Source organism: Mercenaria mercenaria, chromosome 9, assembly GCF_021730395.1.
Source record: "Mercenaria mercenaria strain notata chromosome 9, MADL_Memer_1, whole genome shotgun sequence".
Classification (NCBI taxonomy): Eukaryota; Metazoa; Mollusca; class Bivalvia; order Venerida; family Veneridae; genus Mercenaria; species Mercenaria mercenaria.
Window position 1 is genome coordinate 63007401 of NC_069369.1, and position 26141 is coordinate 63033541.

At 35.3% G+C, this 26141-nt stretch overlaps 1 protein-coding gene across 1 annotated transcript; it reads right to left on the reverse strand.

Annotated features, from left to right (window-relative positions):
* Nucleotides 1-9082: 9082 nt before the first annotated feature.
* Nucleotides 9083-24148, reverse strand: LOC123547272 (leucine-rich repeat-containing protein 74A-like). Its single transcript, XM_045334239.2, has 14 exons — nucleotides 23917-24148; nucleotides 23272-23491; nucleotides 22318-22428; nucleotides 20995-21185; nucleotides 19164-19271; nucleotides 18840-18933; nucleotides 16450-16499; nucleotides 15630-15797; nucleotides 13632-13826; nucleotides 12172-12267; nucleotides 11581-11847; nucleotides 11244-11329; nucleotides 10566-10732; nucleotides 9083-9958 (listed from the first exon to the last, which is right to left on the reverse strand). Exons 1-14 carry the CDS (start codon nucleotides 24001-24003, stop codon nucleotides 9453-9455), a joined length of 2346 nt encoding a protein of 781 aa, XP_045190174.2. The 5' UTR covers nucleotides 24004-24148; the 3' UTR covers nucleotides 9083-9452.
* Nucleotides 24149-26141: the final 1993 nt, after the last annotated feature.

Consider the following 26141-nt stretch of genomic DNA (forward strand, 5'->3'; position numbering starts at 1 on the left):
TGTCAGGAAAGGTACATTTTTGAACTGTAGAACGTCAAGACGCCATCATTACATTATTTCGGACATCGTACTTGATGACATGACTAAAGAAATGTGTAACGTTATTTAAGAAATGATTTATAGTAAAACCGTGTTTTAATGCTATTTATACACGATAGGCGGTGATACGTCGGGTGTAATAAGTGCAATAATTTCGTACGACGTATAACAGCCAGAGTGTATAAATAGTGTTCAAACAATGTTTTGCTATAAATTATTTCGATTCTTAATATGTCTTTTATTGTAAAATGGTAGGTCATAACGTTCCTTTGTTTATGCACGCCAGGCCCGGAAATGGTAATACGTCTTACGGAGTAGTTCAATTAGGTTGCAAATGATGGCGAATCATTCTGCACAGCTAATAACCAATTCCGTGTGTGTGTGAATTAATCAAGACAGTTTTGCTAAGTGACATTTCGTTTTAAACATGTTTTTAAGTAAATTATTTGTTCAAATTTGAAAGCACTATTTCTCGACATTTTTGCGTACACGGCGCTAAATATCACGTCGATTTGACGTCAACATAATATCGTTGTGATGATTTAAGTATTGCTAGTCATATTCGAATATTTTTAATTCGATAGGGATTTAATTCTTAAAAATGAAGATCGCTAATTTAAGATAAATACAGTGATACAGCAGCTCATATTGAACTTCACGGACATTCACATTTTTATCTTAACGTTTAAACGATGTATGTGCTTGGCAATTATAATGATAAGAATTTCCTGTTTGCAGTAATACACTGGTAGTATCTAAGGCTTAAACATTGTATAAACAAATACATTTTTGTTCGGTTCAACGTCACACCGACACGGTTATAGATCATAAAGAAACTTGCCAACATTTCATTGTGGAGGAAGACACCAGATGCCGCTCAAATCATTATTTCAGACAACGGCGAACACTTCGGTAGAACAACCGATCTTCCGCCAGCTGGGTGAATGACTGCTTCGTGTGAACGACTTCTGCGCCCCAAGCAGAATTTCGAGCCCACAGCGGTGATGGGCGAATGATTCGAAGTACGGCCACGGAACCCTCTTAATCAGTTTATTGCTCCTCCCATATATAATGAAACTGTACTCCGTAGGAGACGGCACTATATAATTAAACTTGCCATGAATCATACATGCACATAATAAAGAAGTCCAGTGCCATCAAGTGGATTTAACTTTACTTAATATACAATGTAAATGTGTATGTAGAGCTATATTCCTAATTAAATGGCATTCAGTAACAGTCGCTCCCAGCTTGGTAAGTGTTTTGTCTTTGTAAACATTTATACTGTGTTTATCTACACATGTATTAAATGTGTACTATATCTAAACCTAACGCACAGAACTGTAAAAACATACGACGTTAATTTTATGTTTGCATAAACTATATGTATTAATTTTTCATCTTTTCAAATTTGAAATTTTGGTTTAGTATACCTAGTCTGGTGCACCTTCTGGTTGACAGTTCGGATCAGATTCGAATACTTCAATCTATATCAAATAATGGTTCAAACTATATTGTAAATAAGAACACAATAAGATTTTTTTAGTTACAATTATATTCTAAATAGATAAAACATTAAACACTTGTATTCGCTACTAGGATATACATAAATAACGACATGATACATTTCTTATGCAGGATATATTAAACAACGTCTTTAAGTTTCTTGGTAGAAATAATGATTGAAAGTGGTAACAAAGTTCTTGCGAATGAAAATAATTTTATAAAGACAGGCCCTTACACTGTGAAAGTCTCTCAAGATTGAGAAAATACAATTTTGTTCTCTTTAAGAATTTAGTGGGAAAAAACTATCTGACACGTTTTGTAGCAGTAAAGCGTCTGAGTCTGAATAAACGGCCCAGAGGAAAACTTAATAACAGACCTTCAATGCTAAATTTCATTTTCACTAGTGCCATTTAATTGATATTACCAATTTGTTGTTGTTTTCTCTACATGTCATGAATGCATTTCCACTATCATTTTCAACATATATAAATTTACTGGTTAAATTATTCAGCCATTACATGATCAATTTGGAGACAGCTTGGTTCAAGGTTTATAGCTCCATTGGCACCGTATACCAGCCTTTCTACATTTTCTTTTCATGAAATTACATGCAAAGTTTGAAACCGACTTTTAAAACGAATGACAATTACTTTTTTTCTTAGTAATTAACATTTCTATCTTAACAACATAAAATGTGTGAATGACGCAGAACGAATCTGATGACAAAATAAACAAGCAAAGGTTATGTTTATTTGCCTCTAAGTAAATAACACAAATTGTAAATACATTGAGACAAATGCTCTTTTTGGAAACAAAAGCTTATCTCCGCAGATAGAGAGCTTTAGGTACTTTGAAACAAGATATAACATAATTTCAAAACCAAAAAGCAAGTTAACGCACCTACGTAATGACAGAAAAAAAGCTGTTTAATTCCAAAAGGCACCACACATTTTAATGTGTGACTGTTATTTGATTAAACAACAGTACGTGGGAGACAAATAATGGAAAACAATGCTATAAAGCAGAATCAGATTGATATATTACGCACATTTGCTTCCGTAACAAGTGTTTTCAATTGAAGCCAATTGAACATTGCTTTTTCATGTCGTATTTAACAGCAACTGCTCCAAGTAATAAATGAGCCACGCCATGAGAAAATCAACATAGTGACTTTGCGACCAGCATGGATCCAGACCAGCCTGCGCATCCGCGCAGTCTGGTCAGGATCCATGCTGTTCGCTTTCAAAGACTATTGTAATTAGAGAAGCCATAAGCGAACAGCATGGATCCTGACCAGACTGCGCGGATGCGCAGGCTGGTCTGGATCCTTGCTGGTCGCAAAGCCACTATGTTGGTTTTCTCATGGCGCGGCTCAAATGTTTAAAACGAGACATGAGCGTGAGTTGTTTATCTATTGTCGTTTTGTAGAGTTAGAGGCAGTTTGTATGTGGTAGGGATGAAAAAGGCAGTAATATGCAATGTATGTTAACCTTTACCATGCTGGGCACGATTGATTCTGCCTTTGCGACCAGGGTAGATCATTATCAGCCTGCACATCCGTGCAGTCTGATTATGATCTGCGCTGTTTGTTATTTAGCCAGTATCTTTTTGGTAAGCACGCCTTTTTATCAGTTAATGGTACTGTCCAAATTGAAAGATGGACAAGTTTATTATAGAAATTTAGCAGGATAAGGGTTAGTTCAACAAGTGATGAAGTTTCAGACTTGCTTGCCGTTGGACTCTCGTAGTTAGAAGAGTATTAGTAATAGAGGATCGACTTAAATAGGATCAGGAACACCTGTGATGTGCCATTGGGAAATAATCATTGGCAATCACTGAACAGAATAAGAAAAGAGAACAATAAATCTAATGAAATTTAAAAAAAAAAAACAAAGACAACAACAGCAAGAAAATCACTGAAAAATATATGAAATATATGTTACACTAAAATATGTTACAAAATCTTAGACTGAAGCGTTTGATTTGTCTTCAATATTGTGAAAGCGACCGATACTGTTCCATTTAACTATAATGAAATTCCACCCAAGCTATTATATTTCATAGCCTCTCCTGAACAGACTCAATAAAACCGAGACTGCTATTATTTTGCAAGGTTACATTCTATGTTTCGAAAATAATTGAAACGCGCCTTGAGAAAATCAACATAGTGCAATTGTGATCAGCATGGATCCAGACCAGCCTGCGCATCCGCGCAGCCTGGCCAGGATCCATGCTGTTCGCTTTTAAAGCCTATTGCAATTTGAGAAACCGTGATCGAACAGCAAGGATACTGACCAGACTGCGCGGATGCGCAGGCTGGTCTGGATCCATGCTGGTCGCAGTTGCACTATGTTGGTTTTCTCATGGTGCGGCCATTATGTTTTTACAGCTTTTATGAATTATCGCAAGAGCAGTACTCCTCGTACATGGACTTAGTGTTATATATTTGACCCTTTGGAGTCGAATCGTGGAGAACATTCCATTTTATCTACTTTAAAAGAATACCGTTTAGGCCAGTGGAAGGGGGCATGAGGGATGTCGGACATTTCATTGCCTCTCATGAAACTCAGTCAAACCAAGTCTGCTATTAATATGCTAGGTTGCATTCTATGCTTCTAAAGGATCTTCTGACAGATTTTATTGTATATTAGCAAGAGAAATAGAATATAATAATGATCGATTTAATCTTAATCTTGCAACATCCTGCAAAATGTATAAAAATAAAAAGTTCTTGTAACATACATATTGCTAAAAAGGGGGATTACAACAGCAGTCTGAAACTAAACCTTTTTTGTTGTTGTTTGTCGTTTGCTAAATACAATAAACATTTTGCGTGAGAACGTAAGATAAAAAAAAATCTCCTGTTTTTTCATTAATTGTGATTGTTTTAAACCGAAAAGAAGTCAAGGAAAATGTGTACAATGACCAATTAAGAAAATATTTAGACTTTTAAATAAAAAGTGTCCGCAAAAAAGTGTTCACAAAAATATAGTGAATTTTGGAACGTGGCAAGGACACAAAAATGCAATTCATTTTTATTGCATTACGCATAGTAACATTCATAGTATGTAGTCAACAAAACACCAAACCCTGATTATTTTTCCATCACTTCCTTGTTACTGAATTAAATTCATGTTCGCAAACTTAGAAATACGGGATAATAACTGACCTCTGGTATCACATTCACTTTGCTAAAATAATAAAACGTGATTAAAGATTACGTAGGTATTGCATTCACTTTTCATTGTTGTTAAACAACCTTACTGGAACGAACATGAAACGTAATCGTTATGATTCAAAACATAAATATACGGATCTAAAACATCTTGCTTATCATCCGCGGTTTATCATTTCACAACGTCCAAAACACGCATAAAAGATGTCTTTTGACAATTCAGTTTGCGCTTACTGTAAATGATGTAAAGGCTTCCTCCATATTTCAATGTGGAAAGTCACACTACATGTATTATAAAAATTTTGATTTGAAACCGAACACAAATGGACCAGACGGTGGGTGATTTTCTTCCTCACAAACCTTTCGACTCTGAAATATGGTTCTCTGAATTAAAAAAAAAGATCGAAAACATACTGAATGTGACTACACGAAGCAATGTACACTTACAGAATACAGACACGTTCCATCATCTACCTTTTTAACCTTAAATACATACACCCTTGGATCAATATATTCGAAAGATTTTTGCATGTAAGTTAACACGTTAGGTAACCATGAACTATCAATAAGATGCCATACTTGTAGTGGTCACAAACGTCGATAGGACTGTACGGATACCTTGCTTGCCAACATTTTTCCTGACAGGTTTTATTTGAACGGCTTTGCCTAAAAGCTTTAACCTAGCGTTGTATTATTATTAGGCACGACGGATGGCGCAAATTACACTTTGTTAAAAATATCATGCGAATTAAAGAATTAAATTTTATACATGGCATTTGCAAAACATATTAAGATCAACTTAATGAAATAGTTACTTTTTAGATAAAACTGTACATTCTCCATTAATGTATTCTGCCATTAGTCTTCAGTATTGTAATAAAACCTAGTGATATGTACCAGGGACCGAAATATATTACAAGAAAACTGCCTCTACCAGTCATATGTCAAGTATTGAATGCAAGAACACTATATGATTTCTCAAGATATTAGAAGGAATGGAGAAAGACCAGAATTTCATACCTGTACTCGATCAACCACGAAAGTGTTTGAAGCATTCCACTGTGCTTATAACATTCAGACTAGATAGCTGTTACAGTATATCTTAACAAAGTTTATGAACATTCCACTTAATATGCATGTCTGATTCGCTTACGTAAAGGCGGACAAACCGGTCACGTGTTACAAGTGTTCTCAAGGTCCCATTCACGTGTTTAGTACTGGATGCAATACATTAGTGAGCGTCCTTGTAATTGCAGTGTAACTCTCAATATCCAGTACAATCTTGTCTTAAGCACAAGACATTCAGTGCATTTGAATTAAATTGGCAATAACCTTTTATATTAGACTCTATATATAAAAACAAAAAATGTCAAAGAAGCGTTTACACGCAAACTCAATTAAGTACGTTGGAGTTTAATGAGTTCGTTTAACGACATATGTGCGTGATGGTTTTCTGTAATCTAACAGATTAATAAGCTAGCTTCGGATTTTATACTGGTCATTTGTTATTCAAATTTACAAATCAATAACTGTACAGATAGTACTATGTAGCATCACACTGATGTAATCTATCCGTATAATAGTTATTTTTCGTAACGGTTTAATGAAATTTAAGACTAAAGATATGTGTTTATGTCTAGGCAATATTGCTTCTGATTGTCTTTAGTTGTTGATTTAAGGGATGAAGGCTTGAGATTTGTTCTCTAATCAACAGAAACCGAGCTTAGCTGTTTTCTGTGATTCCAAATCTTTAATTTCTAAATATGTTTATTTTCTGGAATTCTTCCGGCGTACATGGATATTCTACCCAAGCTGTAATAAATCTCAAAAAGAACTCAAAACCGATTCTGTAACCGGCATAGTGTATTTACAGCAGATACATGTACTTTAGCTTGCACTGTATTTGTGTATGTTTTCTGTGAATCTAATTATTTCTTTTTGTGTAGCTTAATTTGAGAGTTTAAACCGTAACACACGAAATATGAGCCGCGCCATGGGAAAACCAACATAGTGGGTGTAAGACCAGCATGGATCCAGACCAGCCTGCGCATCCGCGCAGTCTGGTCAGACTCCATGCTGTTCGCTAACAGTTTCTCCAACTTCAATAGGCTTTAAAAGCGAACAGCATGGAGCCTGACCAGACTGCGCGGATGCGCAGGCTGGTCTGGATCCATGCTGGTCGCACACCCACTATGTTGGTTTTCCCATGGCACGGCTCATATAATGTGTGGTTTCATAAATCTACAGTAGGAAGTAACAATTTGTACGTAACTTATGACTATTTAAAAGCGTTAGCACAACTTACTTTCATTGAACAAGTCTGTCAGGGCAAAGGGGACACATTTACAGCAAGGCAAATTTTGTTTAAATAGAATGATCAATATTCTATAAGATCAATACAATAATTGATATGTTTGGATAGCTATATGTACTCGTACTCTGTTTTGTTCATTCATGATAAACTGTACGCCAAAGAATGTTGCCGTGTTGTGCATTACGGCATTAGATATAAAGAGATTATGTATAATTACTAAATGACTTCAACATACCTGTCTTTGACGTCAGTGACGTCCTTTGAAAAGCAAATGATTATTTCGTAGGAACGAAGCTTTTTATTGATTTGAGAGATGTTTTCACTCCTAATAATTGTTTTATCATGTATTTGTCGTAGGTTTGACTATATGATTAACAGAATAGAAAGTACTATAACATGAACTGTTTTGAGTATCTCCCTTTATGGCTCTTACTTCATAATTTCCTATGTAATATTGAAAGTAGCGTTTTTCTAACTATTCAATTATGTATAGTCTCTATTTGGAGAGCAGCATTATTTGTTTTTAACATAAAATTAAAAGCCTTATGGAACTTTAAGGGGAAAACAATCCTCCTGGCTCAATCGACTTTTATTTTACAGGGTTATCTATCAAATAACGTTATAACTAGCGTGAGATTGTTTTAATGACATATTTATTACAGTCTAGAAAATGTCTAATATATATAACAGGATAGTCAAGCTTTTTGCATGAATATTGTTTTTATTTTCATCGAGTGGTATTAAATATGAAGTTTTCATATCTCGAGATGAAAATAAAATTCACATTCATGCAAAAAACTTGAATTTTCTGTTTATTGTATACACAAATGATTTAAAACGTCGTTTTTTTACATTTAGAACGAGCGACAACAACAATGCATTTTCCGTACAGGCGAAATTTAGTCTTATTTTAGAAATGAACGAAAAAACGTTGCCTTTACAACATCTGCAAAGACATTAAATATGAAAGTGTAGTTAACGAACTGCGTACAATACGCAGTACCCAATAAATTCGACATTTTGTTGTGGTTGTCTTTTCTGGCGTTTCAAACGTTCTCCCGAGTTATGTCCCTTCGCGGAAGGTTAAACGTCGTGTACTCGTACAAATACCGGTTAGAATGTACCATAGGCGGGCTGCGATCATTCGGTTAATTCTATATTTTGACTTAAAATAGCTTGCTTCATTATCCATATACATTCCTTTTCACTTCAAATGGTTAGAGACCACCAATTGTTTTCCCATAGACTTACATTGTAACATTATGGCGTGTACGGCCTTCCATACATCGAAACATGTATATCTAATGACAAGTTTTTCAATAACTATCTTAGTTCTACCAAAATATCGGACGAAAAACATATGAATAGTGATACTTTATTTAAGTAATTTTCGTGTGAATGAGATGACCCCCTGTTTACATCATTGACATGGCGGGAGAAATTAGTTTGATAAAACTTTTTTTCAATACACATAAAATGTAGCAAATTTTGTCAAAATGTATAACAAAATACTGTAAATGCAGTGAAAAAATATCAATTTTGTAAAAATAATCACTTCCTGGGTTTGTTTACATGACTGACCAATCAGAACGCACAGACGTTACCTTATTCCCAGGTATACACTTACCTCATTCCCAGTAAGTTCCCTGTACTTTTTTGAATTGGTGGTCTCTGACCAAATAGTAGATCTACCAATTTGAAAGTCACTGCCCAAGAATACTAATTTAAAGTAGTTCCGGAAAACCAATGAAAATATAGAAAATATGTCTCACTGCAATGAAAATATAGAAAAATGTGTTTCACTGCAGTGAAAAATGAATACAATGAAAATATTAATTATATTTCATCAATATTTTTTAGTATTTCATTAGTATGTATATAATAAACAGTCAAACTTGCCCGAGAAACAATGCCTATAAAGAGCACATTTGCATTTCAGCTTTTGTGTGTGCCGTTAAAGAAATAAATTATGTTGTATTAAGAGACGATACCAGTTGACAATGTGTAGACTGGCATCAGTCGTTAGAGTCCTACAAAACAAACACCTCTACCATAAAATCCTCTTTAATACCACTTTCTTGAAAAAAATACAATATCTCTCTTATCTCTGACTCTATTGAGATGAGCCTAGAAAGACAATGTTTCGTTTGTTTAGAAAATAATCAGTGTCCTTCTCGCTTTAACATTATTACAGATTATTTATCTCAACAGACTTTGTAAGTCTACCAGTTGTGTTAAGAGATCATATTTTGTCCTCTCTTTAGGTGGTCTCTTAAAACACAAATAATGGCAATTACCCACTTCAAATGCCCGACAGAAAAAGTAACATTTAAAGAATGCAACCGCCCATACGGTCAACTAAAACACATAGGACGCTTAGATATCAAGAAAGTTTTAGCTGCAATTTAGGTTCTTCGTTCAGTCCTCGGACACATTATCTTTATGATTCTCTGAATCTTCCGGTATACTAACTTCCGAGCCGACTGTACACGTTTTCGCGCCTTCTATGCCAATAAAATCGGAACTTCTTACTGGTAGTTGTATAGACCTTTTTCTAAAACGATTCTGAGCGTCCTTCGCTGTCCTTTGTCCAGTAATACCCTTTACATTTCGCTTTTCTTTGTGTGGTACATCTTCAGTATTTATGCCTTCAACAGATTCTGCTTCAAGTTTATTATCTTTGTCTAATTCTATATCCAGTCCGTTACCTTCTACAATTTCTTCAGTTTCAGAATCAAAGTCTTCTAAATTCAGATCTTTTGTGAAATATGGGTTATCAATAATTGGAATTGGCTGTGTTGACGACGATGGTCTTGATTTAACCTTACGTGGCCGGCGGGCTCTTTCTTTTGTGATAGCTTCTCTTCTCGCTTCTAATTCATCGTTCTTCCTCTGAACTTGTTTTGCAATACTTTCTGATATACCTGTTTATACAAAAAGCCCCATATAGTGCTTATTAATAAAATGTGTTTAACAAACCCTTGGGTCCGCTTTTACAGTTAAGATTTTCATCACAACCAAAGTTCATTTTCAGAATTTATCTTTACAAAAATTGACACTCCTTATGACTGATTACGAAATAGATAGGTAGCATGTTACATTATAACTAGGGTACCATAAAATTAAAAGGGCTTTAAAGATCGTACGACAATAAAAAAAAGTAAAGAAAATAAATATCTGGAAATTAATGCTATATTTCTTAAGAATGCTTTGAAAACTTTTTGTTATGTAAACACATGAAAATTAGTTGATTTTACTAATTTTTACAATGAAAATCGAAAAGCGTTTGAAACGCTTTACACCAGGTAAACTGCCTTAATTATAAATATCTGTTTTTAACAAGCACCAAACACAAAAACGGTATTGGTAACGACAGCGGAAAAATATTTATTGCCGCGGCGGCCCGGGTTCGATTCGCTACCTGTGTCAGAGGTCAGTGCCTTTAACATATGAAAATGGAAAAAAGTATCCTTATAGTCACACATGAGAAAAAAGTTGCATTTTCTTTGTCAAATACAAAGAAATGTTTACGTTTGAAAGATGCATAATCTGCCATTTTCTCTGCCATCAGTTTCATCAGGCGTGTCCGTATCCGCCACATAGGCGTGTCTTCCAATTGAATCCTCCCTTCGCTTTGCTCCGCCTCTATCATTTTTGATACCGCCTCTCGGTGTTGTTGCTGTGCGACGAGAAGCTCACTGTAGAAAATAAATTATAACAATCAATTTTACAAACTCACACAGGTGGAAAATTAGATAAAACGATAAGACAATCAATACCCATATAGGAAGTAATAACTTGCCCTTTAAATGGTAAACAATTGACTAGATATGTTATTTTCCAAACCAACGTGAAAGATAGTGAGTCGATTTTTGACGATACATGGGAATGTATGGAACTTTGATGGCATAAAAGTAACTACAAACAACAAATGAATGCACTGATCTATAAACATTTCTAATACTACAAAAACAATGTTAAAGGAAGCCTGGCGTAACAAATTGGAAAGATTGTGCTCCTTAAATATTGATTCTGCCTAATCATATTAATATGATATCCAAAGTACACTACAAAATGTTTCGATGTTTCTCTGCGGATTATCAAAACTCAAATTTATCAAATTGAAAACTCAAATTTATCAAATTGATGTATGAAATTTGGTTCAACTAAACTCTAAACGACGAAACAGTACGGGCAATGTTCAGATACCTGAAATCGATCTCTCCGTCACCGTTAATGTCGAGTTTCTTGATCAAAATATCTATAGAGTCATCGCTGAATGGCACGTTCGCAAGCTGAAAGACAAAATGTCGAGTCGTTCAGTAGTAACACATGAATTTGATTGCTTCAATATATTAATGTATAAAATCAGAATACCCATACAATCCTACACAATATATTTTCAAACTGAAACAAACTACCTTCTATTTGCTGCATTCATATGTAAGAAGAATAAAGCGCACATATATTTCTTCCTTTTCATCTTGTGTGCTAGCTAAAACATCGCATTTTGAATTCATCAATTAAAAACCTGAAACGAACGCACCTTGAGACCTTTACGTATTTCGTCTTTGTCGAGTGTTCGACTGCCATCTTTGTCCAGCGATGAGAAGAGATCTACTAGACGAAATCCCATCATTTTACCAAACTCTATTAGAACCAGGGCTGGGTGTTCTTCTATAAGTGTTTTCTCTATTTCCGGGCTCTTTGACTTCAGTTGACCAATCACGTGACCGTGAATGACCTTTAGTTCTCGACCTTGCAGATGAACCTCGTTGATAAGGGCTAGGCAATTTTGGTCTACTTGTTGTATCTGTGAAAATGGCTTCAGTACTGTATACATGTATGTGAATTTACAAATTTAACGAGACTAAAATAAAAACAAACCAGACAAGTGTTCTGTAATTTAATATATCGTTTCTGGCAATTCATATCAATCTATTTATGTCATACATATCGTCCAACAAATAGCCAGGGTATAACATTAACTACCTTAAAATTATATTTATGTTTTTTTGGAACACCGTAATTATGAAAGAAAGATAATGCATCAGAAATGATATAGCTACAGGGATAAAAACTATCCAAAGCATATTCGCAGTTGACAAATATATCAGTATATTGGAACGAAGCTTACCCCTAGATCCAGAAGTTTAATGCGCGATATGGGATTGTCTACAAGGAACTGCAGTATATCATTGGCACCATCACTTGTCACTGGATTGAACTTCAGCTTAAATTAGATAGTGAAATACAAATGTTTACTAACCTAAATCAATTACTGATATTGCATGATGAAGATTAAAATACTCTGTCCCGTATATTATACACACTATAAAATAAATGAATGATCAATAATAAAATAAACTTTAAACATATAACTTACTAATAGCTTTAATAACACTGTCAAATTCTAATACAAACCACTGCATTATATGTGAAAGAATGTGCCGGTTACTATTAATACCATTAAAACAAATCCATTAAAGATAGTTCTTAATACCATTAAATGCCAGTAAGAAGTTTGACTAATTGCCCCGCCAATTTTCCCGCAATACCATAGCTAAATATTTCATAGACTAACATGTGATTATGAACTTTTTATGTTTTTTTGCATTCTTTGTCAACATTAAATGTAAGCTTCCAATGAGGGAACGAACTGTTGCATTCCCAGGTAGGTCAATATTCTATCTAGTAATACACTGAGGTTATAAACTGTTGCATTCCTAGGTAGGTCAATATTCTATCTAGTAATACACTGAGGTTATGAACTGTTGCATTCTTGTCGGCCAATATTCGATCTAATCTCACGATGAATGTATGAAGTTTTGCATTCTTGGAAATATCATACATCAATGTTACAGCTAAGCTTTGATGAGAGAATGTCCTGTTGCATTCTTGGCTAGATCGTATGCCATTATTCTTACTGCGCTTACAATGAAGGACTGACTTTCTGCATTCTTAACGAGACCATAAATCATTATTCTATCTGCGATTACAATGAAGTAATGACCTGTTGCATTCTTTACGAGACCGTTTATAATTAATTTATTCTATTTTAGATTACAATGAAGTAAAGACCTGTTGCATTCCTTACGAGACCGTTTATCATTATTCTATTTTAGATTACAATGACTGTATGACCTGTTGCATTTCTTTGCGAGGCCGTCAATGTTCTATCAAAGATTACAATGATTGAGTGACTTGTTGCATTTGCATTCTTTGCTAGACCTTAAACCAATATTCTATTAAGATATGATCTGGTGAGACCCCAGGTTAACACTTAGCCTGCTGGTGGCAAGTGATTCTACCTTTGCGACCAGTGCAGACCAAGATCAGCCTGCACATCCGTGCTGTCTGATCATGGTCTGCACTGTTCGCTATTCAGTCAGTAAATTTTCAGTGAACACCCCTTTGAATAATAAGTGGTCCTGCCCAAATTGGGTATTGGACCAGTCCATTTTAGAAATTTAGCAGGGCAAGGGTTAAGGTATGCAATGTTGAATTCTTTGCAAGACCGTAGGTCGTTACTTTATCTAAGCTAACAATTATAGTATAAAATATTGTATTCTTGGCAAGACCGTTATCAATGCTTACAATGAGTGTATGAACTGTTGCATTCTTGGCGAGACCGTAGGTCAACTGTTCTATACATTCCCTGTTAATTCTGTTACTAGTGAGGTCAAGGACTTCCAGAGTCGTATTATAAAACAACGTTTTCTGTAAGGCTATACATCCCTCCAAATAGAAGCCATTCCATGCCACAGTCAGCTTCTTTAGTGAGGTATTATCCTGAAATAAGTACAGTTTCAAAGTAATCGTATTCAAACATATCTAATCTAAAACAGAATATTTCTAATATACTGCCATATGAGTACTGACCCCGTGTTCACAAAACATTTTCAGTCTCAGCTGAGTTTGATAATGAAACTTTATTTGTCATTTTCGGTTTTAATTGTCAGTCTAAGTTGAAATGTAACAGTGAAATTTTAGTAAAATTGATATCAAAATTTCAAACTCAAACTCAGCTGAGACCGAAAAATGTTTTGTGAACACGGGACCTTGTGACTAATTTCGTGGATTTAGTTGCTACGTTAGTCCATGAAATCATATCATATTTTAATGAACAATTTCTCTTTCATGAAATGCATTCATATTACAAATATTACCATTTTTATTCAAATCTACTGAACTCTCACACAATTAGAAAATAATTTCAGGACGAAATGCAAACATGTCATTTTTTCACTCTATCCATACAAAACTAAAGATAAAAAAGACTAAATGAGACATAATAAAGTATTTGCTTTGTTTCTGGCGTTGTTGTTTAGACTAGTTTATACTAACTTATTTCATTTCGATTGCGAAGCAAGGTCTACAGCTTAATAGCTGTCGATACCTCCTGACAGCTCCTGACCTCCTGGCAGTATCTAACGCCACAAGTGTATGAAAGAAGAAAACTAGTGTTGAGCGTCATGTACAGGAGCTACTAGTCCCCGTTTTCGCTACTTTGGCATGATGAAGCCCGCGTGCGAATCAACAACATCTTGCACACAAAGCGGGAGCTTAACAACTAGAGAACCAGTAAAGTTGAGTTGTTGATCGCGATCATATGGAATAGGTGAAGTATATGCGCGCTGGGGAAAATATTTCATGATGGACCTGTGAATTCTTTACTTATGGGTGAAACAGGTCTCATAAGCGTAAATACGACTAGCTTCTACTGATTATAAAACATACCGTACGATTTGTTGTGAATTAACTGTTGTTGTACTTTTTGTAGTTCAACCGCCACCCTTGTTTAAGAGCAACATTTAAAAAAACACGTTTTTTTCATCCTCAAGTAATAAGTAAGTAGACTCGCCCAGTGTAATCAATAACCCACAATTGACCGACCCCTCTGGTACAGTATCAAGACGCATAATCTAACTCTATACATAGAGCGCCTACTTCACCCAATTTACATTCGGAACATTTTCACGCGTTTCGGGCTTTATCGTATGTTTAACATGGGATTTTTGAACCGTCCAAAGATGTTGGAAATGTTTTTATAATACAAATGTTACTGCTTTCATTGTCTACCACTTTTTTTTCCACCCTTGCCTGAAAAAACAGTAATGAGTTTGTACACTGTTCAGACAATTGTGCTCTGTTGAAATTTAACCAAACACAAGTTTACCTGCATAAACAGAAAGCATGATATCTTAAACGTATGTCACTATACCTGTCCAGTACTGGACATTATGGTAAACGCTGCTTTCCTGCACAAATGACAATTTCGCAACTTCTGTCCGGTTTGTACAAATTTCTGGCCGCGATAAACCATTTGACTTGCATTGACCATGAATGTGACCTACTGACTTTCTTAATATTTTATTTTCAGTATCATTAGCAATAACAATATACGAATATATATCAATATTTCAACAATCCGGTGGTGAAACCTTGTTGATGACTCCTTGTTAACCTATCTTGTATATTACCGGCGATTGAGTATGATCCATCATCTGGACTGTCAACCAGTGTTACAAAAAACTACATATGCATCCCATCTTAACAAACAATTTGCTACAGCTTTTCTTTATCATCACTCACCATTAATCCCTCACCCAGACCTGTAGCCCCCTGGCGTCTGAGATGATTCCAGGTCAAGTCCAGTTCCTCCAAGCCATCATTGTAACTGAGAGCTTCACCTAGAAGCTGACCTCCCTCTTCCCGGAATGCGTTATAGCTAAGATTAAGGTACTGCAGGTTTCTTGTTTCCTGTAAGAATACACTCAGTAAGACACCACAAAACGACTGGAATATATTTTTTTATATTATACTGACTGTCAAATGAATGTTAAACCGTAATTTGTCCCCGCATCGTTTCATGTTGTCTAGAAATATGAAAACGAATTTTAAATTTGAAAGGATAAATAATGAAATAACAAAAGTCATAAATGTAATGATAAATTGCATGATATAATGTAATAAGACAGTTTGCTGTTTTGCTATTTAGATTTTAGTTAACTGTTGTGTTGTCGCTACACTCATCATAGTAATATTCTTCGTTTAGCACATGAACTTTGCAATGTGAAAATGGCGTATAACTGAGACACTATGCTGAAATGTTAATATCAAATCATGCTTGTTAAATATGTGAGGGCAGACATTTAACTAGTTCATATTGATAGTAAAAGGTAGGGTGAAGCTTGGCACAAGTCCAATGTTCACAAAACATTTTCAGTCAAACCTGTTTGATCATGAAACTGTATTTGTCAGTCATACTAAAATTGCATGTTTAACTATTTTCATGTGACTATTCAGTATTGATGGTCAATCTCTTCTTGAATTCAATCTCGAAATTGTAGTAACATGGGGTTGAAGTACATGATTCTTGCACGCGACGTTTCAAATATTAAAAACTTGATACCTCTAGTAGCTGCTTAAACAGGATAGCATCTTTTTCTTTGAAGCCATTATCTGTAAAATAAAAACAGCTACATAATAATATAAACAGCTACATAAATGGTCGGATAACCGATAGATATTGATAACTAAATACATTGCATGATATTTTTATTTTTCCGGCCCATATAAAAATTTAGTCAAAGACAAAACCCGGTCCAAATGAACTGAACAGCATTAACAGTTTAATTTTGCAATAGAAATAACTGGTTTTAAATAAGAGTTTCCATGCATCCCATATTATCTTAGGAGCCACCGTGGCTGAGTGGTTAAGGTCGCTCACTTTGAATCACTAGCCCCTCACCGGTGCGGATTCTACCTTCGCTTAGAATTCTTCATGTGAGGAAGCCATCGAACTAGCTTATGGAAGGACGGTGATTTTACATAGGTACCCGTCCAGACCTGAAACAATGCCTGGAGGGCATCTGGTGTCTTCCTCTACCTTGAAAAGCTGAACATAAACAAACAAGCTTATTCTCTTAAAGACACTGATTCTGGTATGCCTGGTATGTGGCCTATGGAGATGATAAGGTCTGCGTATTGGCGATAAGTGCCAATACACAAGTCGGGACCATTGGTAGACTTGCTTCTGTTTATCATAATAAGCTACTGTATAGCTACTGTGCAGTAAATAAATTGCAGGTGATATTTCTCACCTTTATAGCAAATCAGTTCTTACCTTTATAACGAGTTTTGAAAGCTTGATTGAATTAGGGCTAAATAAACAAAGTGATAAGATACAACAGTGTTTTATCATATTTTTGATTAAGTATAAGTTTTTTAACAATTACATCTCATTATTGCTGTTTTGTATTATCAAAAATATAAAAAATGCATTCAGGCACATAGCTTTTAGAAGTAATAAATTATTGTTTATTTTGAACAATGATATATCTTTATTGCTGGATTTTATTATACATAAAAGAAAGTTAACATTATTTAGACAACACAAGAGGAATTAAGCATTTTTAATATATAACATCCTTCTGTCAATATACCTTCTTTATCTATTAAAAATGCAACTGAACGCTTCTTTAATTTCTAATAAAATCCAGCAATCTTTTTTTTTTCTTTTTTCTTTTGTTACTTTTGATAAAAAGATCATTATCATTGAATAAACAAACTTGTAATTTCTCTTATTAAGTTTTGAATAATTATTTTATAGTGAGAAATGCTTTGTTATAAGAGTTATAATTTAATTGGCCAGGACATTACTCAACATGACTGAGCAATCAAAATTAGTATCTTATCAATTAAAATAATTTTGTGTACATGCTGAAAAAAGACTAAAAAAAAACAACAGCATTTCAATTAATAAAATGCAAAACACAGGAAATAACTAATTTACCTGAAGGCAATAAAATTTATGATTCTTTGACTATAATTAGGCTACATGTCAAGTCTACAGGGGTTTTATGGACCCTTATCAGACTGGACCAGACAGGATCTTGTATATTGGGGATTAAAAAGTCTGGTATTTGGGGGGGGGGGGGGGGGGGGTCACTTATATAGGAGATTTTCTTTGCCTTTAATGACATGACTTGTTCCGAAATCCATAGTACGAGGGGTATACAATGAATACGTAAACAGGCGGTATTACTTTGTTCCCGGTACTTGAAATTTAGTATAACTGGTACTGTCTGTTATAACCAGTTACATTTCTGCTACCTACACATAATAAGAGGTTATTTGATAACCATAGTAACGAATTCGACGTTTTGACGTTTTAAATGTCAAATCATTAACAACTGCAAATAAGATAACACACAGTTCTACTATAGAAAATTATTCTAACGCCCTAAATTTATTGTATCATATTTCAATGAAGTCTCCTTAAAACTTGACTGCAATTAGTCATTCGAGTCGGTAATAAACAACGTGTTGTCTTTGGTAGTCACGTGGTGTAAAAAATAACATCACTAGAACATCTAGAGATCTGAGCAAATAGTGCAAGAACTCAAGAGCTTCTAAACTACTTTAGAAAACAAGACTTTTAGTGACCTATCTTGAAATATTGCTCAGTCATCAATTAAGAACTATTTTATAACTTGGTTAGGCATATTACACCTAAAAATGTATGTTTTATAATAACCAAAGAAATAAATGACTAAAAGATCTAATATCTATATGCTTCAATTAAATGTTGTTTTACGTGAAAATGATACGGCACCAGTCTATGTATTTTGTGAACGACCTCCGTACATGTACATAATTATGTAGACAAGTTTATTTCTCCAAATCCAAGTTATGAAACACAATGCTTTACCAATTGTCAGTTTCTTAATGTTATTCAAGGCATTTTCTAGGTTTTTCACAGACAATGAAATAAAACAGACTCAAAGAAATGAAACTTACTAGAAAGGTCAAGGCGCTGTATGATATCTAGTTCCATCATTACGTTAACAAGATACTTTGCTCCACGAGAGCCAAGATTATTGTCCGACAAATTCTGAAATGTACGATGTCAGTGTTTGTATATCCTTTATATTTTACTTAATCCAAATGCTGTTTTGCGTTTAAGGGACAATGAAATTAGTTTATAATAAAGCTGCCTTCATGTGCTGTTTTGGTGGCTGCGTTCTTTACATGTGGCTTTCCCTGTTGGAATCTGTTCTTGTTAATTTACATCAAAAGTTAGAAATGTTATATAAAAGTGACAGACAAAATTTTGGTACCCACCAGTTCTGTGATATGTTTATTCTCCTTCAACAAAAGGGCGATGAATTTGGCTCCTCTGTGACCGATTGCATTATCATTCAAGTTAACAACACGAACTGATCTGGTTTGCTGCAATACAAACAGTTATTTACAGTTTTTCATATTGCCATAACGATCACATGAAATAAATGAATTTTATACATCAGTTTATATATATTACAAAAAGTTATTACGTTGTAAAACAATGCCGATCCTGCGTACACGTCTTCGAAATATGAAGCAGATTAGAAGCTTCTGTTGAAGAATAGCTTCCGTGAGAATGAAATTTGCATTCAAAGATCAATGAAATAAAGGGGGACAAATTTAATTTGCTACAAACTTACGAAAGGACAAGCCTCGGCAACTTTAGGCCCAATGTTCCGATGCGCTATAAACTAATAGAAAGGCAGTGGCACAAGCCTCGGTATCTTTCAGGTCAAATGTTCTGATGCGCTATATACTTAATGAGCCTTGGCGCCTTCAGATCCAATGTTCTGATGCGTTATAACCTTACAAAGAGAGCAGTGGAACACGCCTCTGAGCCTTTAGGTCAAATGTTCTGATGAGCTTTACACTTACCAAGAAAGCAATGGCATATGACTCGGCGCCACTAGGTCTAATGTTCTGATGCGTTATACGCTTACCGAGAGGGCAGTGGCACCATCCTCGGCACCTTTAGGTTAAATGTTCTGATGTGCTATACACTACCGAGACAGCAAAGGCACAAGCCTCGGCGCCTTTAGGTCCAACGTTCTAATGCGCTATACACTTGCCTAGAGAGCAACAGCACAAGCCTCGGCACATTTAAGTCAATTATTCCGATGCGCTTTACGCTTACCGACAGAGCAACAGCGCAAGCCTCGGCACCTTTAAGTCAATTGTTCCGATGCGCTATTCACTTACCGAGAGAGCAATGGCACAAGCCTCGGCGCCTTTAGGTCAATTGTTCCGATGCGCTATACACTTACCGAGAGAGCAATGGCACAAGCCTCAGCGCCTTTAGGTCCAACGTTCTAATGTGCTATACACTTGCAGACAGAGCAACAGCACAAGCCTCGATACCTTTAAGTCAATTGTTCCGATGCGCTATACGCTTACCGACAGAGCAACAGCGCAAGCCTCGGCACCTTTAAGTCAATTGTTCCGATGCGCTATACACTTATCGAGAGAGCAATGGCACAAGCCTCGGCGCCTTTAGGTCAATTGTTCCGATGCGCTATACACTTACCGAGAGAGCAATGGCACAAGCCTCGGCGCCTTTAGGTCCAACGTTCTAATGTGCTATACACTTGCCGACAGAGCAACAGCACAAGCCTCGATACCTTTAAGTCAATTGTTCCGATGCGCTATACGCTTACCGACAGAGCAACAGCGCAAGCCTCGGCACCTTTAAGTCAATTGTTCCGATGCGCTATACACTTACCGAGAGAGCAATGGCACAAGCCTCGGCGCCTTTAGGTCAATTGTTCCGATGCGCTATACACTTACCGAGAGAGCAATGGCACAAGCCTCGGCGCCTTTAGGTCCAACGTTCTAATGTGCTATACACTTGCCGACAGAGCAACAGCGCAAGCCTCGGCACCTTTAAGTCAATTGTTCCGATGCGCTATACGCTTACCGACAGAGCAACAGCGCAAGCCTCGGCACCTTTAAGTCAATTGTTCCGATGCACTATACACTTACCGAGAGAGCAATGGCACAAGCCTCGGCGCCTTTAGGTCAATTGTTCCGATGCGCTATACACTTACTGAGAGAGCAACAGCGCAAGTCTCGGCACCTTTAAGTCAATTGTTCCGATGCGCTATACACTTACCGAGAGAGCAATGGCACAAGCCTCGGCGCCTTTTGGCCCAATGTTCTGATGCGCAATATCAACAACTACCGACGGTAGTGCCTTTAAGAAAATCTTTGATGGTGTTATCAAGAAGTCTGCACATCGTTTCAAGTATAGCTTCTGCGCTCTGGTACCAGATTCTGCGATCACTGACACTACATCTGCTTCAGCTGTTACGGAATTAATTACAGAGAACGGCCTTGGAAACGCAAAGGTTTTCAAAGACTTGTTAGGAATATTCTAAATGAAAAGTTTGTTTGGAAAATAGTTTTAAACCTATTACATTCAATTTCAATGCTTAATTTTGAAATCGTGTTTTTTATGTTATAATATCTGCAGAATCTCGAGGAATTCGTTGGTGCCCGGCCCGGAAGGGCAAGGGAACCAACGTATCCAAAGGGATCCAACAAATGTTATAAACACGAAACGAACATGTGTTAACGCTATTCTAGCATCAAGCGTGTAAGAAAATCTGAAAATTAATATGTTATCCGTCAACGTCATAAAAATGTTGATAAAATGCACAGGAATGTCAGCGTTGCCCATTATAGGGCCGTAAGAGTAGTACTCTTTGTCACTGAACAAGCATATATAAAAGGTATGTTAACAGCGCATCAGCGCCAGAATCTCTCTATTAACACACGTTTATTTTCCTATTACAACACTATCCGAAACCGACAAAAGCAGCAGGTTTATGCTGGAATATCAAATAAATATGAAAACTGATATATCACACAAAATAACTGAACATGCCGAAAAGACTGGAAAATTAATGAGTTAATACGATTTGACTGTGGGATAATTGAATATGCATTCATGGTGTTGCACACAACATTTGATATAAGTATATTCAAGCTTCAAGCACAATAAATCGTTGTGAAACTTTATTCCGGCCCGTCTCGACAGGTCTGTATTACGATATGAACTTTGGTTAAAAACAACGAAAAAGACTATTGTAAGCTGCCATTGTTTTACTACTACTCCAGTATTGTAGCAGCTATTACCTAAATTATTTTTATTCATGTTTTGCAGAGCTTGATTACTGCTTCTCATTCACAAACTGTTCTTTTTTGTGTGCAGAATTGAGACCCCAAAAGAGTTAAAACTACACCTAGTGTATTAAATCCTAACAAGACCGTAGCTGGGTCCCTACAACAAAATTGGCGCTCCATCAGTAACTAGTTTTTAATAGTGAACGAACAAAACAAAAAACACTTTATTTACACATTTTTATCAAATATACGCTTGCTTCGTAAAGTTTACTTGCGCTTATAAATCACACAGTGAATGTTCGTGACTTACCTCCGGAGAAAGGTCTGCTGATACTGTAAGATTTAGACATGGTTACAATGCTTCCCGCCGCCGCCGACAAAGTGGGTTTTGATGACAGCATGCTGTATAGATCTATCAAATCTGTAACAAACAACAATAAACTGAATCTTTTATTTGAGAACAGTAATTTTAATATTCAAAAAAGATTGACCGAGGCGACACAAAATCTCTTTTATGTATTATCATTGATATTTAGTCTAAGCCTGCTTACCAAATATATTGCATATACTTTGTAATTCAAACCGTGACAAAAATATATTATCAGTCGCAATTAAAGAACTTAATTATCAAAAAGTATGACAGAATAGCGCCCTTTCGCGCTGAACCATGTCTACGATATAAGTTCCGAGTGCACAAGACCGAACTTATAGCCAGAAAATAATGAAATCACTTTTGTACAATGTATTACTTTCTAATGAATCATACAACTTTAATCAGTAAATAATTTAGAGTTTTTTTCCCTCCATCACCATCGTGTTATCGTACTGCCGTGTCATCACCATCGTGTCATCGTATTGTCGTGGCTTCGCTCGTACACGAGGCGACAGCGATAGCACGATGGCAATAACGGGACACCGTATATTTATGGATTTATTTGCCTATTTAAAAAGACGGCTGAAACTCAGTGTCATTATGCAACATATGGGCTGTGTGTACATCACAATAATTATAACCTCATAACGTTCAACGTAATAGCAACACGCTGGAAAAAAAAACACATAAAACATGTAGATAACGTGTTAAAGTCAAAATAATATATCTCAAACAGTGATTTGCTCTGAATAAAATCATTGAGCTTATTATTATATCACTTGTGATATAACTCCTTCGCATCTGAACTCTAGATAGTAATTTTATTCAACAACAAATCACATTTTAGGATATATCATTTATTAAGTAAATATACAAAAACATAAAACAAACCGTCTTCATCATCATCAAAGTCATTCCAGTCTTGACTGATATCCGAGGACGATGACGACGTGTCTTCCTCCTGCACGGCTTTCACGTCCTCCATTGACCTACGTTGGCGATGGATCTTGGTAGTCTTGATTCGATGTATCTTTGCGCGTACACGGAACTTGGATGTCATACAAAATGCGTTCTCCAATGTTTTTCGGTTTATAAGATTCCAGATATTAAACTAAATTATAAATGATGAAGCAAAATAAAATTATTTTAACATATAATACGTATTTAATTAGATAGAATTTTTCGTTGAAGAGAATGATTTTTGGACAGTACAATAAAACTTGCAAGATATTGCTTGCAGGTTTTTTTTTTCTCTCGTTTTTTTTTCGTTGATCAATCTACATTTTGTTAAGCTTTTTCTTTAATTACTATTATTGTTATCATAACTATTATTATTATTAGTAGTAGTAGTAGTAGTAGTAGTATCATGATCATCATTATTATTATTATTACATAAGAATCTTCTTCTTATTATTATTGTTATTATTACTTTAATTTTACGGTGTTTTCCTTAAATTTGTTAAAAAGTATAATCAAAATAATGGTGAAAATAATTATTTGTAACTGACATTTTCAGTAGAAAAAAAAAACCCTTACCTCTGCATGATTGTCGGTAGATCTAGATCCCATTAAATATGCCGACGATGACGACGATGCTGACATTATATTTCGCGACATTTTCATGACATAAAAATTAACGCTTGTTTGAGCTTTTTTACGATTTCTAGCGAATCAGAAAATTTATCTCAAAATGTGTTTAAAAGTTTAAAAAAAACTTGTGCACACTATCCATTTACCACACTAACTAATATCTTTAATCAAGGTATACAATAGACATTGAGTATTTAAAATTGCAATTTGATACTTAACTCTTTGTCTTACATTGCTTACTGATAAAGTAGTAAAAACATAAAGCGTAAGTGATCATTGGAGTGAACCGAAAAAATTGTTATTTTTCATTTACTTCATTGTTTTGTTTTATCTAAATTCAACAAAGGCAGCGTTATCTACCGTTATCAAAGGTAGGTATATACATTGTTCAAAGAATACGGAAAACAATTATTAAAATCAATACTATTTTTTTTAATCGAAATTGTTGTACAGTGTTGTTTTTTTATATATTTAGTCTGATATTAATTAATGGGAAAAACCACGAATATAAAAATAAAAAAGGCTTAATTTGTTGTTAGTTTTTCATTTATTTTAATGTTTAAAATCAGAAAACAACGGTGGCTGATTAATATCGGACATTTCGTTATGTCGCGTTTGGCGTGCTCATGGCACATTTCGTTGTGTCATCCGCACATTTCGTTGTGTCATCCCGGCGCTCGCGCCGAAGAACCATACCGAAATTTTAAGTCTTATGTGGCATGCGAGCCAATACGACAAAACAAAACTAACAACGCGACATAAAGAAACATTGAGCGCGACATGAGGAAATATTGAACGCGACAAAACGAAACAGTTGTTCGCGTTGGCGTGCGCGCAGTTCTCAAAGTTTTCGATCTGCATAGAAAACAGAATGACTTGTGTCTGAATGGCTTTTATTGTAGTATAAAATGAATGTAACCCAAAATAACTATAATTCTTCTGTTGCTGAAACTTGAAAAATTTTTCAACTGAAGACTTCACAATTGTGAATAAAAAAAAACATACGGCATTCCGTTACAATTGTTCATGTAATTTAGTATGCATATCATTTTGTAGGGATAACGCACATTTTTTTCGTGTCATAACATCTACAGAATCCCAAATGATTGGTTTGTGCGCTCGAGCTATTCCGGCATAACACGTGTAAGATGCTACAAATGAAAATATTGTCCATCGCCTTAATTAAATGTTCACAAACGCGCGGAAACGTCAGCGTTGTTTGGTCACGATGAAGTCGTTTCTTTTTGAATGATGTAATACGTTTACGCTTTGCCACGGAACGCGCATATGTAATACCACACATACGGCGTGGATAGCTACGTCTAACCACGGATATCAACGTAGTAATCCGTATTGATCCGTATCGATCCGTACCTGAGTCGTACGAATTGATACGGATTATTACTTTAAGGTACGGCTCAGGTACGGATCGATACGGGTTACTACGTTTCTATCCGTAGCTAGACGTAGCTATCCGCGCCGTATGTGTGACTGGGGTATAAAAAGGTGTGAGATCGCCTCTTTTTACACACTTTATACTCTCCTTGAAAACGTCACTCTCTTTGGTCATATTACTTGTAGAGATTTAACATTAATGTCTGAAAGATTGCTTGTGATTATCTTTTTTTGTACGTAAGTTGTTAGTTTAAACATATTTTATTGCCAATATATACATATATAAACAGATAACTACGTCAATTGTACATATAATAGGCAAAAGGGTCGACCCACAAGTTCTCACAACATTAGTAACGGGTCTTCCCTAATGCAAATATTTACATATTTAATTTACAACAATGACAACTAATCAGGTACATGTGTGGTAAATAATAAATTTACAATATAATAGCTACAAAAAAATGGAAAGAAAAAAAAAAGAGTTGAAATAAGTATGAGGTACAAGTACATGTGTACTTATAAAAGCAATCACATTTGTGACTAGTGGCAATGTATAGATAGATGTAAGAGTAAAAATGATGCAATTAATTTTCCTTAACATGTACTACATTAGGGAAAAAAACTTTAAAAAGGAGAAACGAGTACATGTGACTTATATAGACAAACATATTTGTGACTAGTCAGTGTACAAAAAGATGTAAGAGTACAAAAAAATAAAGATACAATTCAATTGCATTAACATGTACTACATTCGGGGGAAAAGAACATAAAAA